The sequence below is a fragment of the Nematolebias whitei genome, chromosome 7 (assembly GCF_014905685.2).
Source record: "Nematolebias whitei isolate Nwh7 chromosome 7, NemWhi1, whole genome shotgun sequence".
Taxonomy (NCBI): domain Eukaryota; kingdom Metazoa; phylum Chordata; class Actinopteri; order Cyprinodontiformes; family Rivulidae; genus Nematolebias; species Nematolebias whitei.
Genome location: NC_056504.1, coordinates 34,297,812 through 34,312,371, shown reverse-complemented (window position 1 = coordinate 34,312,371; position 14,560 = coordinate 34,297,812). Strand labels below are relative to the sequence as shown.

The 14,560-nt window shown below is 38.1% G+C and overlaps 2 protein-coding genes across 2 annotated transcripts in view; one reads left to right on the top strand and one right to left on the bottom strand.

Moving 5' to 3' along the window:
* The window catches only part of LOC119411848 (R3H domain-containing protein 2), a 62,521-nt gene extending 52,093 nt beyond the window's left edge, over positions 1–10,428 (bottom strand). Inside the window, exons 1-2 of the mRNA XM_037678798.1 lie at positions 10,175–10,428; positions 9,783–9,836 (exon numbers count right to left, since the gene is read on the bottom strand). The gene's annotated coding sequence lies outside the window, so the exon portion shown is untranslated. The remainder of the gene's footprint in view (positions 1–9,782; positions 9,837–10,174) is intronic.
* A 1,912-nt stretch (positions 10,429–12,340) lies between these two features.
* LOC119412422 (inhibin beta B chain) lies at positions 12,341–14,194 on the top strand. The gene is made up of 2 exons (XM_037679424.1): positions 12,341–12,701; positions 13,413–14,194. Exons 1-2 carry the CDS (start codon positions 12,341–12,343, stop codon positions 14,192–14,194), a joined length of 1,143 nt encoding a protein of 380 aa, XP_037535352.1.
* The last annotated feature ends 366 nt before the right edge of the window (positions 14,195–14,560 follow it).

The following is a 14,560-nucleotide window of genomic DNA, read 5'->3' as shown; positions in this document are numbered from 1 at the left end:
CCCTCTTTCCTTCCCATTCTAGCATGTTGACCAACAAACACCAGAAAAGAAACAATATTACCGTAGCTTTCGCAACCTGACACCAAATGGGTTGTTGTAGTAGTTATTAGCATGCTTCCATTTCTAATTGACAATGAAACATAACCATGGGTTTATTTTTCTGTATTTTTAAAACATTAAGCAAATAGAACACATTGCTCAGAACATAGATGCAAGTTAATTTATTGTTACGCTAGAAGAGGTGCACACATGCTAATAAAGGCACTAAGGCAGTCATTACATAAACAAGACAAAACCACCACTAGACAGATTTGGGCCAAGTGAACAAAAAATAAAAGGTGAAAGTGATGAAAAGGATCATGGGTCTGATTTTGCTAAGCTAGAAGCATTAGAATAGGGAAGAACAGGAAAAAGCCAGCACAACTAAATCTGAAAATGTGCTCATTCCATGAGGATGGGCTGCTATTTATAGACAGTTTTTTTCTATTCAAGAAGCCGTGTTGTGCTTTTTCTCACGCTTGTGTTGCCTCTCTCACCTTTTCTCTATTCTCTGTTCCTGCACACTGTGTTCTTCTAATAAAGGGCAAACAGGCATATGCAGGTACAATTTTAAACTAAATTCACTGATCAAAGCTTTTTAATTTATGAAAAATTAAAAAGCATTTTAACTTTTGATTGCACCTTAATGTTAAGTAGCCAAATAAAATTAAATATAAAGGGTATTGATACAGAACTTTTCACATGGCTTATGTAATCCTCTTTCATCTCCTTTCTTCCCTCCCTCTTCAGACTGACAGTGTTGCAAAGTAACGCCTACTTCTTGGTGACTCTGCACCCCACTAGGCCAACTCCACACTCCCACTTAGGGATGGAGGAAGGGAATTCCTCATTACCTCATCATTTGCCTTACTAAAAGTGGTAGGTGTGCCCTATGCATACAAACTGTATGTGAACATAACCAAATCAGTAAGTAAAATCAAATTCACCAATAAAGGTTTACAGTTTGTGTCCAAGCAAGTTCCATGCAGTGCTGTCTTTACAGCTTTGGTACAATGCTTAAATGTGTTTTACTTATGCAAATAAAAGATATGCACTATAAAAAACATTGTCAATTCATCTAAATATGATATCAGACTTATTACAGAGACACAATTAAAATATTTAGAACTTTGCTAACTAACTGACAGTTAAAGCACAGCCTTAGCAGTATGTAGAGTACAGCTTTGCAGATTTCCAGCCAGAACAAGAGTCTTCTAACTAAAAGCAGATTAGTATAGCAAAAAAGACATCAAAAGCATATTTGGATCAAGATCATACTTTCAGCAGCATTACCTGTCCATGGAGAACAAATGCAGAAACTCCATTTGCTGCAGCCGGTAAAAAAATCACAAGAGTTCATATCTGCTACTCAGTTCAGCTCATTGTACTTTTCCTCGTCTTCACGATTTCGCGTTGCCTTCCACTTGCAGGTCCTATCAGCTCTATTTTCTTAATAGAAGTCATGAAAATTGTTGGAAAAAGTCTATTTTGACTGCCCCCTTTCTTTTTCTGAATGAAGCACAAGCAGCACAGTAAAAACAGAAAATGTTGCTTGCAAGCTGGCTGCCTCTTCTCCGACCACTCATTCTATCACAGTTTGCAGTGCTCCGTTCTCTCCAAGCCCTCCCTTCTGTGTGGAGACTCACTCTCTCTCCTACACATCTTGTTTGCTTTCTGCCTCTGTGTACCAATATAATTGTAATGACAGCCAAACCAGAGCATGCAAGAAGCCCAGCTGTTTAAATGGCTGTTTGGATCAGCTAACACATCATAATAAATGCAATAAAAAATATTCTGTCACAGCTAAAGATTATGGTTTGGATTTTTTTTCACTATGTCACACCATTTGATGACAAACACTTGACACAATCTCTGTAGACTTTGTGCCACAAACATAATAAGCCTGAAGTACTGACAGCTGATAGTGAAACAGAAGCACTGCTGCAAATGTCAAAATGCAATAATACAGGAGAATAGGTATTTGAAGGGAAGATACTGGTGCAAAACATTGAAACCATCTTATTAACGGAAACCTAAGTCCCATGAGACAACATATTTGCATCTTTCCCTGCAGCCACTTAACTGCAGACGTCAGCTAGAAAAAGTTGTGAAAAAGCAGCAGCAGAGAAAAGTTCACCAACAAAAGAAGTGTTAGCGTGGAACTTCGTGTAAAGTAGCAAGAACGTCCGTTTCATGAATGGTTGAGATCTGTAGTTGACGAAATGTACCATAATCAGGTATTAGTTGATAAAACTTGAAGTGAAAAACAGGTGTCAAAGTTGAGCTTTGTTCCAGCTTCTGGTTATCTTAAAGTAGTTGTGCTCAAGATGTTCATTTACTAATAAAGCTATGGTAAATGCAATGTAAGCACTGTACTTAAGATAAAATACAAAGTAGTTACAGTGACCAGATGTTATTTTAAGTTGTACAGCATTTTTGTGACTTTTCAATATATGATGATATACATTTTCATGGGTTAAAAAATCTTTCGGAAGTTTTATTCAATAGTTGTCGTTTATTTATTCAGTAGTTTTGAAGAAAATGTTTTGTCAGTAGAGATTTTCAGCTCTAATTGCAAATGTGAGATAAAAAAAAAATCGAGGCATTTTTCATTGATCGGTATTGGAGTAGTGCCACACTATACTGTTTGTTGTTTACTTACAGATTTACATGAGTATGGCTGTCAAACAGCAGTCTGGTAAAGGTGAAACAATTACAGAATGAATGACAGAATTTATTGCTCTGTATGACCAACCCATCGCTGAGTTGAGAAAACAGGCATTTGTTGCCTATTGGACCCACAATGTGTTCTACCCTATGAGCACAACACAACTGGCACAGGAATTCCTGACGGGTATAAAAGAAGAGTACCTCCACCTGGCTTTTTCTTTTTTCCTTGCTAAGAAAAAGAAGACAAAAAAAGAGAAACAACATGAACATGGATTTTTTTTTTAACTGTGACATGGCGCTACTGAGGCATCAACAGCAAGATGGGCATTGATTTTTAATAACTTTGATGTACTGATGGTATGTACTCTGCAAGTCTGTGTTGTTTAAAAAAGCAAAATAATTAAGATATTGAGTTAAAACTTGGTGTTTGTCAATAATTTTAAGTAAAACAATTTATCATTAAATTCAAGGATACAATCCATCATTCACCTATTAAATAGTAATTTGACCACTACTGAAATAATCTACCAATAAGACCAACTATGGGCATTCTTAGTAATGCCCCAGAGGGGAGAGGAGATGGGAATGTTTTCTCCATGGTCTTTGCTGCTGCCTGTCGCTAGAACGTGTTTTAATTATGACGATCATTAGCAAAAAAAAAAAAAGATGTGGAGTGAATTATTTATCCCAACTCTGGTTTTACTTAGCCTATCAAAACAATTTAAAAACTGGATACATATGAAGTCTGTACTTTTGACAAAAATTTGAATTACAAAGTGTGTTATCCACAAAACTTCCCATTTCCTCACAAATGTCGATGTGTCTGTTTTCACAGGTCTGTCGGTGTTTGATCCTTCAGGTTTCCAAGTTCCTGTGCATGGTGGCTCTGTTGGCACAGTCTCTTTCTTCTGTCTGCTGTTAAACTTTCCTTTAAATCCAAATCCCTGCATCATTGCTGACTCAAAACCCTTGGCTCAAAAGTGTTTGGAACACAGAACAGAACACAGTTCAGCAATGAGGCTAAGAAAAAAATTCACCCATTTCTTGTGAATTTCCTTGATTTTTAAGAATGGATGCTAACTCCCTCCTTGGCTGTATTCCCACAGAACTGTGCAACACACTGATTGGGCATGTTGTTCCTGCCACAAATTTGTTTTGCCAGAAATTTGAAGGGAAACAATTGACCATAACCCTGTGCAAGAGAAATCTGGCGGTCGGGTCCCTGGCATGACGTCACACCCCATATATGGAAGGCTGCTTTCAAAGCTGCAAATGACAGCTTGACATTTCACAAAAACTACGTTTTTAAAACAACTTTGTGTTAAAGGGTTGTAAGCTCAATAATCCAGGTTGATAACAACAAAAAAAGTTAAACTGTGTCATCTGCACCAGTTTCTTTAAGTGAGAAATGTTTTGTCCCCCATCCAGAGGACTTCCTCAGTCTACGGTCTGCCAACTAGATCTTTCACATAGGTAGCCTTCACTGCTGTGTTTCAAGCCAACCTCCTGTTGGAATCTCAAGAGTAGACTTTTAACACGTGCAAACACACCCATCCAAAACAATCAATCATCATGTACAACAAGCAAATGTTTTAGGCCAGAGGACCAACTTACTACTCGCAGAAACAGCCTGTGAACAACCCTTGCCAACTCTTTTCAACATTTGCCACAGAAGATATGCATTTGTTATGTCCATCATATTTTGCTGGTTACGTGAAATGACAACACGGTGGGTGCTGGACTTTAAGATATCCAACTTATGACCGAAAATGAATCAGGATCTTATTAACAACAGATTACATTCTGAAGTTTCTACAAGTCAGTCTTATGTTTAGATACCATTCAGAAAGTATTCAATTTGGCTCTTGATAATATGTAAGACTGTTCTTCTTCTACTGTAAAATTGATGTTCATCTTTACATAACCTGTCATTTCATAGAGTGCAAGTTTTTTAAGTTCACAAATATATGCTGAACTGTACATTCCAGTATTTCACTCCAACCAGCACAGGTGCTGATCTAGTAGTTCAAAGTCAAACTTAAAACTTAAAAAGGATTTGTCTAAGTTGACCATGTGACAGGGATAGAAAGGATGGCAATAAACTAATGCCAGTTAAAGCCTCAAATAAATCCCGGCTGCTTCTGCACTTGAACAGCTAGATTACTTCACAAAACTAACGGTGAAGCTTGGAAAGTAGGAAGGAGAAAGGGGAGAAGACTCCGTGGCAAAATACACCAGAGATAACCTGTAGCATCACAGAGTACATTCTCTTTCACTACATTTTCTATATGTAGCATACAGCTGAGGAAGAGACATTAGGAAACAATGAACAGCTATTAAATAACATACACACACAAAAACGAGTCTTTACTAAAACCAACTTATCAAACAAAATCAGCTTCTTTCTCTGGTACCCGAGTAAAACCTTCTGCAATGCAAAATACTTTGACAAATAAAGATATTAAGTTTTAAAAATTGTTGGTACATACAGTATATTATATAAATTACACATGTTCCATTTCCATTTAAAATATGCAATAACACTCCAATCATATCACTGATATTCTAGTGAGACACCAAATCTAAGGCAAAACATCAGGCACAGTCATTTCCATTTGGCTTTGATCGAAAATTTGCATAAAAGTAAGAAATGATGTATGGACACATGAACTGGGGGGAATAACAACTGTACTAAAATGTAAGTATAACAGGAGTAAAATAGCTCAGGATACAGAACATGAAAGAAGGTGAAACAAAAAAGACGGAGAGGGAGATTAACAGAATCAGGAGCAGTAAAGAGAAAAGCAGCAGCAACAGCACCACGCTTGGTGCTTTGGCAGGGATCTATAAATAGCTCTTCAAATCTCTCTAGAAAAAGCCACTCTTCTTCTTCTTATGCTGCTGCAAACAGATTCAGAGACACAGGCAGAAATGGATACCTGACTGACAAAAAACTGATTACATCTTACTAAAATACTGGCTCCATAGTGTTAATGTATTGATCAATGAAATAAAGTCTAAAAATACTCTTACAGTGACACTCCTGCCATACATATTACAGATAAGAATTCAATACTGTAAAATTTAATTAATAATTATATTAAAGCATTCTGCTAAAGGAAGCATATTTTACAGGAAGTTTTTGTCAATCTCTAAAACAGGTGTCAACTTTCTTTGCCATAAAAGTTCATAATATGATGTTTTACATTTATCGTACATCATAAAAAACAAATGAAAACGATTTTTAACTTAACCCACAATCTGCAGGGTACAGAGAGAAAATATGTTAAAGAGAAGCAGGATATTCCATCTCTTACTGGTGGCCTTAGCAACAGCACACTGTAGATTCAGTGACTCACCTTCACCAGATCTTACTATAGATTGTTCTTTTCTCAATGATCTTTTCCTAACATCAACAACTTGTAAAAAAATATATGTTGTTGCACAATGTACCAATTCAGATGAAACGTAATAAAAACACAGTTTCGACAAGAAGAACAAGAAATAGATACTAGTTCTGTGCTGGTTAGAGCCATATCAACAACAGAACCTGCTTTTAATTCATTTGTTTTTGTCCCTACCAAACATCCTGAGCCAAGTTATTACATCACCCTAAATGGCTCTAGTATAGTGTTTTGATTTTATTCTTATACATGTTTTTCCTTTATGAGAACTACAATCCAGAGAAAATGTATCTCCAAAGATTATGCCATCTCTTGTTGCCACCAAACACATGCCTTAACACCACCAGTATAGCTGCTAAAAGCAGTTTAAAACAAGTGTTTTATGTGCTTTCAACACGATGCTGAAAACACATTTGCCCATGCCATTCTGAGCAGTATTGAATAATGTTAATTACTGATAAGACAAACATGTTTAACATTATTCTTAAAATGGCAATATGGACAGACAGATGCAGAAAATCAATGGAGCATAGCACCGAATTCAGAAACTATTCTGAATTACAACACAACAGGTAAATTAACAGAACTGCGAGTTTATATGTTCACATTAATGGTTCAACTCGACATTCATGCCATCCTATTGTCTGATATACAGTGTTTCGTCTTTATTAAGCTGACTACATGCTACACTTGCTCACATAGCAGCACAAATATGTTACTGGTAATCTTATTAATCTCTGAAAACCTCCTCAAGCCACTGAAGCAAGCAGTTCTGACTCAGGACTAACAAGCCTTTGGTGCTCTTGTAGTACCAGTTTTTCTGATGAAATAAAATGACCATTTCAACATCAAATGGGCCTCTGTTTGCAGTCTCTGCCTGCCTCTCGCCAATTTTTAACATCACAAGAATTCTTATTGGCAAATGCCAAGGCACCAGTAATATTTTTTTTTCATCTGACACATGCTTTTTTTTTGGTCTTTTTTTCCCAGGTGAAATGTTTGAATCACAGTGAATGCAATTTATTTCAAAACGATAATCCAGGAGTATACTTAAATTGGATACAATCTCATAACCACTGATAATAATTTAGTCTGACCTGCAACAAAGCAAATTCAAATTGCCATTAACACTAGAGCCCAAACCAATATATCAGTAGGGCCGATATTTTAGGCCGATATAGGCATTTGGGAACATATTGGTGATAATTGTCCGATTATGTGCCGAAATAAACACTGGGAACAAGCCATGTCCTTACTGGCACAGGGCGTAATTGTACAATGTATCCAGCAAAGGGCGCATGTGGACTACTTTCAAGTCATGGCCGTTCACTTTAACGTTCACTTTTGGCACAGACAAAGCAGGGAACAATACTGTGTATCGTATTTTGCTGAACAGAGGTAAGTTTTCTTTCACTGATCTGTAAAATTAAAAATCAACAATCATTAATTCTCTTCAATCCTCCAGCCCACTTATCATTTGCTATGTGCCTCTCAAGTTAGCAACCTAACGTTTAGATAACGTAGCATAGGCTATTGCCTTGTAAAACTTAAGGCAAAAAGATAAATCTAACATGGAGGTAAAACATAGAAGTGTTAGTAATCTTAACTTATCTACAAAGAAAAAAAAATGCTGCTGCAGTCAATATTATTTAGGCCTTCACTATACAGGACTGACTGCTTAAACAAAGAACAGGGAAGGGTGTTTCTTTGTTTAATTTATATTTTTGTAACACACTTTCATTCAAACTTTATTTATACAGGTTAATCCCATTGAGCCTCTGGGACTCATTTACAAGAGACCTGATTTTAACAAAGAGTGATGACAACAGTAGACAACAAAGACAACAATAGGCAATCCTAAAAGAAAGCATACAAATTGAGAAGAACAAATGAAAGAAAATGGAAAACTAGATTCTTAGGGGTGGACAAAACTCAAAATGTATCCATTATATTTGTTATCGGCATTAGCCTTAACATCCCAATATCAGTATCCGCGATAGCGACAAGTCATAAAACAACATTTTACAACATACAAATAAAAAACTTGCTCAGTTGAAGTATTTACAATAATGAAAAATGTTCAAGTTACTCAGAAAACAGATCATAAACACAAACTGACTGGCAAATTGTCACTGACCGATGCATGAACTTGTGCACAGGATTCAGAAAGAAAAGCAAATGAATGTGGTGATAACTGCATCAGACCCATACCCATACAATAATCAGGTAAATATTTTTTGTGACAAGTCAATTTTTTGCAACATCTCATTTTGACAACAATGAGAATAATGACTGTGCTATATGACTTTATCAATGAACTAACATAGCAATACAGCACTTCTAACAAGGTTGAATCAGGTCCTCTGGACAGGTTCTTCGTTGTTGAGAAGAACAACAGGTTTGTATTCTTCTTTGTTGTTCAACAAAAATGAACCCATCCAGAGGACCTGACTCAACCTTGTTAGATTTATCTACTTGAATTATTGAGCATGCATCAGGACAATACAGCACCATTTCAATCTGGAAAGGCTGAGTAAACTTTACGATGGACAAGCTGCTAAAACTCAAATGCCCACAAGTTTCCAGTGGATCAACACTGATTACAAATGATCAGCTTATACAGTACTACCAGAGCAACAAGATGGCAAAAATTATATTTAAAAATAAGTGTTTCTAAAGTGTATTGGCCTGTCCACTACAACAGCACTCTAAAGCGCATCGCATGGGTTCAACTGAGATTTATGTTTCTCTTTGGGTTTTTTTTAATATGAAATTATCCTTTAAAATAAAAGTAAATACAAAGAGTGTAGCTGAAAAGAAGTTCTAATCCAAATAGTTCATTAATGAAAAGAAAGGGTGTGACAGTATGCCTGCCACACCACTAGCATGTCACTCCCAAGAGCAGGCCGAGTATTTTTCTAGTTAGTCAAGACTAAAAAAATAACGTAAATAAGTTTTGCAGTGAGCCTCCACCTTCCACATGCATTCTGCAATATCCTCTTCCCAGTGATGTCATTCCTAGGTAACCATTAATACTGAGAGGCAAATAGAGGGCTACTTCCCCAATTTTTTGTATGTTGAAATCTAATTTGGATGTACTCATTTTCAAGACTAGTTTGCACACAAGTTTTGATGGTCTAATGTTGTTGTTTTTTTTACAGAATTATTTATAATGAAAGTGCAGTTGTATCCAAAAATAACACCCAACCCCTATCTAGATTAACATCTAGACTATCCTAATAAACATGACACCTAATGAAAAATGTAAGTACTATAACGATGTCATGTTGGCAAAACATTTCATGGTTAGGGTTTTATGTCGGTAGACCTTAAGTGTAGTATTCCTGTCAATTGCTAAATAGTCCCAATCATTTGTACAAACTACAAATCAGTTACTTCTGGTTTATTTGGTGTGATATCTTAATCTAATTTGATCGTTTCGGACAATCTGGGAACACAAGCTCACTAATCTGGGTTAATTTCCCCCCTAACTTTGGTCATAATATTTTAGTAAAATTGCCCACTTAAATAGAAATATATCAACATGGCCATTCCGTTTCTGCAACACTGCCACTTGCGAACTTTAAAGATGGTGCCTAACGTATCAGACTAAACATAGTGGATCATTGATTATAAATGATCTCAACTCATCTTCGCGGTTCAGCTTACCCTTCTGGTGGTCGGTGTTTATAGAGTCGGTGTAGAGAATCGTCCAAGTTGTCACTGTAGAGAACAGATGGCAGTATGGTCAGCCGTGGCTGAGCAGTTGACTGAAAATATTAGCTTACCCAAACGCTAACAATAGCTAGCTCACGGTATATTAGCATGTGCTATCCAAACAGTATAATTAGCCAACTAGCTAATGTTAGCCCAGCTAGATAGCCTTTTCTTTTCAATGTATGCTGCCGGTCTAACGTTCAGAAAACCTCGGATTTGTATTATAACTCGCTAGACAGCAAAAGTCATATATTTGTGGCGGTGTGAATCTTATTTTAAACAAGTCCCTGCGCTGTCGGGTCTCAAACACGGGGTTAAGTTTGCTAGCCTTCAAAATGACTTACCGTTGCTAGCTTGAGTTGGATCACAGCGACACGACTGTCAAAACAGCGCCGCGTGAAGGGAGAGCGGCATGAAAGTTAACGACAGAAAGAAAGCGCTAAAAAAGTAAGGCTGTAAACCCCGTTACGATAATGCTGCTATATATCAACAAAACGCAAAATAATAAATGACATAAATTAAAGAAACAAAAAGAAAGAAACTATTCCCCTTCTCAGCTCCGGCTTGTGTGTAAGCGTCACTTTCCTCCCCCCCTCGTCGACCGTGACGTCAGCGACGTGCGTGCCGTTGATGGGAGACGTTCAGGTACATACAGTAAGGTAAAATTGGAAAACAATTTAAAAGTTGTTTTTTTTTTACTTATAATTATTTTAGAAATAATAATAATAATAAACGATATCAGGTCGCTTTTTGTCGCTGGCTGGTTACCGTCATTTAGAGAAAAATCTTGAGTTTCTGTGCAGCTATTTCTATTTAAGAGTGCTTCACAATATTGGATTACTGTTCATTTGTGTTAACTGGCTGCTGCTACTAAAATCCTCTGCAGCTATTTAAAGAAATGATCGCACCTTACTCAGAACTTTCTAAAGAAAAACACAAACTGTGTAAGGATTATAAAATGACAAATATGTTTTTACAGTGCGTTTTTGAGATTGAAATTTGCTTCAAACGATAAGCGTTTTTTTCACATTACTGTACTGTACTCTTACTTGTGAAAATTCCGACAGACTCTAAATATGCCACAAGTTACACAAAGCGTGATCTACTAATACAAAGTCAGGAAATCAAAAGTATCATTAAAAAAATGTTAAAAATGTTAAAAAAAAAGTCCATAAACATTTATTAGAGACATACCTGCAGCTTTTTGCAGATACATTTCCATCTGGGCTAAAAGCTGTCATAGAACGCATAATAGGCCTATTGGGTCTGTAAAGAGTTTGATATTCACCAACACGACATGGTTTTGTTTCTTAGAAAAAGATGCCTTGATCTAAATCAAGCTCCTGAGGAGGACATCTTTCTTTTAGCCTCGTTTTTAACAGTTGCTCCACCTGCTGCTCTTTGCACAGTAGCTGTTATACCCTGAACTTACCACACGTGGGCAGGCAAGTTGTGGTTTATTCAGAAGCTTTTCGCTCAGTTACAACACAGTATGTGCATGTACACAATACAAATACAAATTTAAAAAAAACATGGAGGATGAAATGCCACTTTACATCCCATGTTATTAGTCACCTTAACAGAAATGATTAGTGTCAATAAAAACTCAAAAGTGTTTATGTCGGAATTTACATATGATTATGCATAAATGTATAATTGTCTGGATTATTTTTTATTTTTTTTAATTAAGTGTTTTGGTCATTTGGAATTCAGATGATGATATTATTATTAGCTGTTATAAATGCAGTTTATTTATTTATTTATTTACAGATCTAATTTGCTGACTAGCTCATTCGAGTGCCCAAGCAGGACTTGATCATTTTTCCCCACTACTTCTTTTTTCCCCCCCCCCCCCCCCCCCACACACACACATACTTCATCCTTTCCCATCATGATGACAAGCTCTTGTGCCACTTTGCAGAAAACATGATAGAACCTGTTTGAGATGCCACTCCCTCATATATATTTATATTTATTTATATTTATTTATATCTACAGCTGCAGCTCACTTTAAGAGTTTAGGGGGGGGGGGGGGGGCATGTTTTCATCTTCGATCTGTAGAAAAGTTATGGTTGCCTTATTGGTTGCCCTGCAGGGCAACGTGGCAACAGAAAATCACCTCATGCGTTAAAGTGAGCTCATACAGGTATGTCAGTGCCATAAATCTTTTGGAAAGAGTCTGAGTCATTTGCCAGCGTGTGAGCGCGTGCTGTGTGTGTGTGCGTGCGTGTTGTGAAGGGTCAGTCTGATGCTCCGCCAGTCCTTTCCGCTGCGCCCGTGTGCGCTCATTGGTGCGTCCCTCCAACGTGTCACCAGTTTTGGTGGATTACCCCAGATATCTTCAGCATCAGGAGGGTCAGACGCCACTCTGCTGCTTTCTCACCTGCTGTCCTCACGGCGTCCAGCTGTCAGCACTAACCCCATCACAGCATTTGGAAAGAACCAAACACTCAGAAAGAAGAGCTTTGACAAAAACTTTTATTTTCGGTCTTCTCACTGCGAGCACAAGAATGCATCTGTTTGCTTCACGCTGGAGGATGGCGCCGTCTCTTTCTCTCATTTTGCTCACACCCTTTGTGTTAAAGGGTCTTTGGGTCAGCGCTTCTCCGGCTTGCGCGTCCTGCGGCTTCCCGCCGATGGAGAAAGACGCGGAGGAGAGGCTGATGGTAGAATTCGCCAAACAGCAACTTTTGGACAAACTCCACCTGAAAGAGAGACCAAACATCACTCAGACCGTGCCCCGGGCTGCGCTCCTCACCGCGCTGCGCAAACTGCACTCCGGCCGCGTCAGACAGGATGGCACCCTGGAACTGGAAAACAGTGTACCAACCAAAGACCAAGGCTATGAAATAGTGAGCTTTGCAGATACAAGTAAGTCTGAGATCCTTTTGCAACATTCAATTTAACCATGATCAATACGAACGCACTGAAAGCTGTGCGTAAAATGGGTTTAGGTCGTATTCTCCCCATGACATGTAGGTATCAAATGGACAACAAATGGATTTTTTTTAAATACTGTATTGACTATTTCACTCAAATGACATGTTTTAACTGTCAGTAAGAAATACCATAATATTGAAGCCAACAAGGTCTGATGAAGATGACCGTCAGATGAGCTCATGGGACATGGAGGTTGATTCAAACTTACTGAACATGACCTAAATAGAAAATAACACAGTCTAACTTACCAACATGAAAATTTTAAAATTAAACTCTCGTTTGGGGGTTAAATGTGAAAGAGCCTCTGATACTGATTGCATCAAAAAGGATGCACAAATGTCCTGACTCAGCAGACTTGAAAATTCATCATAAACTTCTCCAAGAAACACAAGGTGAACTTCAAAAAATTAAAAAGAAAACATAAAAAGCAAAACTGAGGGCCCAAACTTTTACACATGCCAAGAATATGGTGTAAGTTTATGTAAGTGCTGAATTAATTTCCCTTCCGAAATCAACATACGCCTCTTCAGATGTTTAAGAGTGATGTGTTGTCTTTATTTTAAACAAATTTCTACTTAAAGTGACCAACTAGCATGTTCAAATATATTAACACTGTTGTATTTAAATGTCATTGTTTCATAGATAACTCAGAGAGTGGGGACAAGGCCAGTCTTAGCCTTACCTTTCAGTTTCTGCAGGAACGAGGCAAGAGCATCCAGGTCCTCCAGTCGTCCCTGTGGATCTACGCCCACTCCTCTCAGGACCCTCACCGGAGCTCCCGTCTTCTTGCCCGGGTCTTCCTCTCTGCAGACGGAGAAATGTCAGGCTCCAACCGCACCCTGGTGATAGAAAAGATGCTGGAAGTTCAGGAAAGCAACTGGCACACGTTCCCCATCACCCACACACTGCAGGCGTTCTTGGATGGAGGCGACCGGCGGCTGCGGCTCGAGGTCAGTTGTGAAGAAGACGGGAAGAATCTTTGCTCACTGGATGGCTCTGCTGGCACGTCCAACCAGCCTTTCCTGGTGGCTCAGGTACGTCTACGTGACGACCACACCAAACACTCAATCAGGAAGCGATCCTTGCGTTGTGGTGAACAGGTAACAGTCTGCTGCAAAAAAGACTTTTACATCAAGTTCAAGGATATCCAGTGGGATGAGTGGATAATTGCACCTAAGGGCTACCACATGAACTATTGCATGGGCCAGTGTCCTCAACATCTGTCTGGTTCTCCAGGCATAGCGTCCTCATTCCACGCCGCCGTCTTCAGCCAGCTCAAAGTCAATGGCATCAACACGGCCACAACATCGTGCTGCATTCCCACCGAGCGCCGGCCTCTCTCCATGGTCTACTTCGACTCTCAGCACAGTATTGTCAAAACAGACGTCCCTGACATGATAGTGGAGTCCTGTGGATGCACATAAAACACAGTTGAGGAGACTTTTTGTAGTTATGACTCTGTTTTAGCATTGTGTTCTGGCCAGAAAGACTTAAAAAGACATAAATGCACATACAGACGATGTCAGAATGTCTAGCTTTGGACAACCTACAATTGCAGTTTTCATACAAAACGAGAAAAATGCACAAAAAGATGCTAAATGATCTTTTTTTTTCTATAATTCTTATGCAATTAAAAAAAACCTTTATATTTATAGTGTTTTTTTATAGGGTCAAAGTTGACAGAAGGTATTGTATTTTACACAGAGGAGAAAAATACAACTTTTATTATTTTAAAGTTAAGAGAAAATAGTATTATAAAAGCAGTAATCAGCTTGAACCAAAGGGTTTTA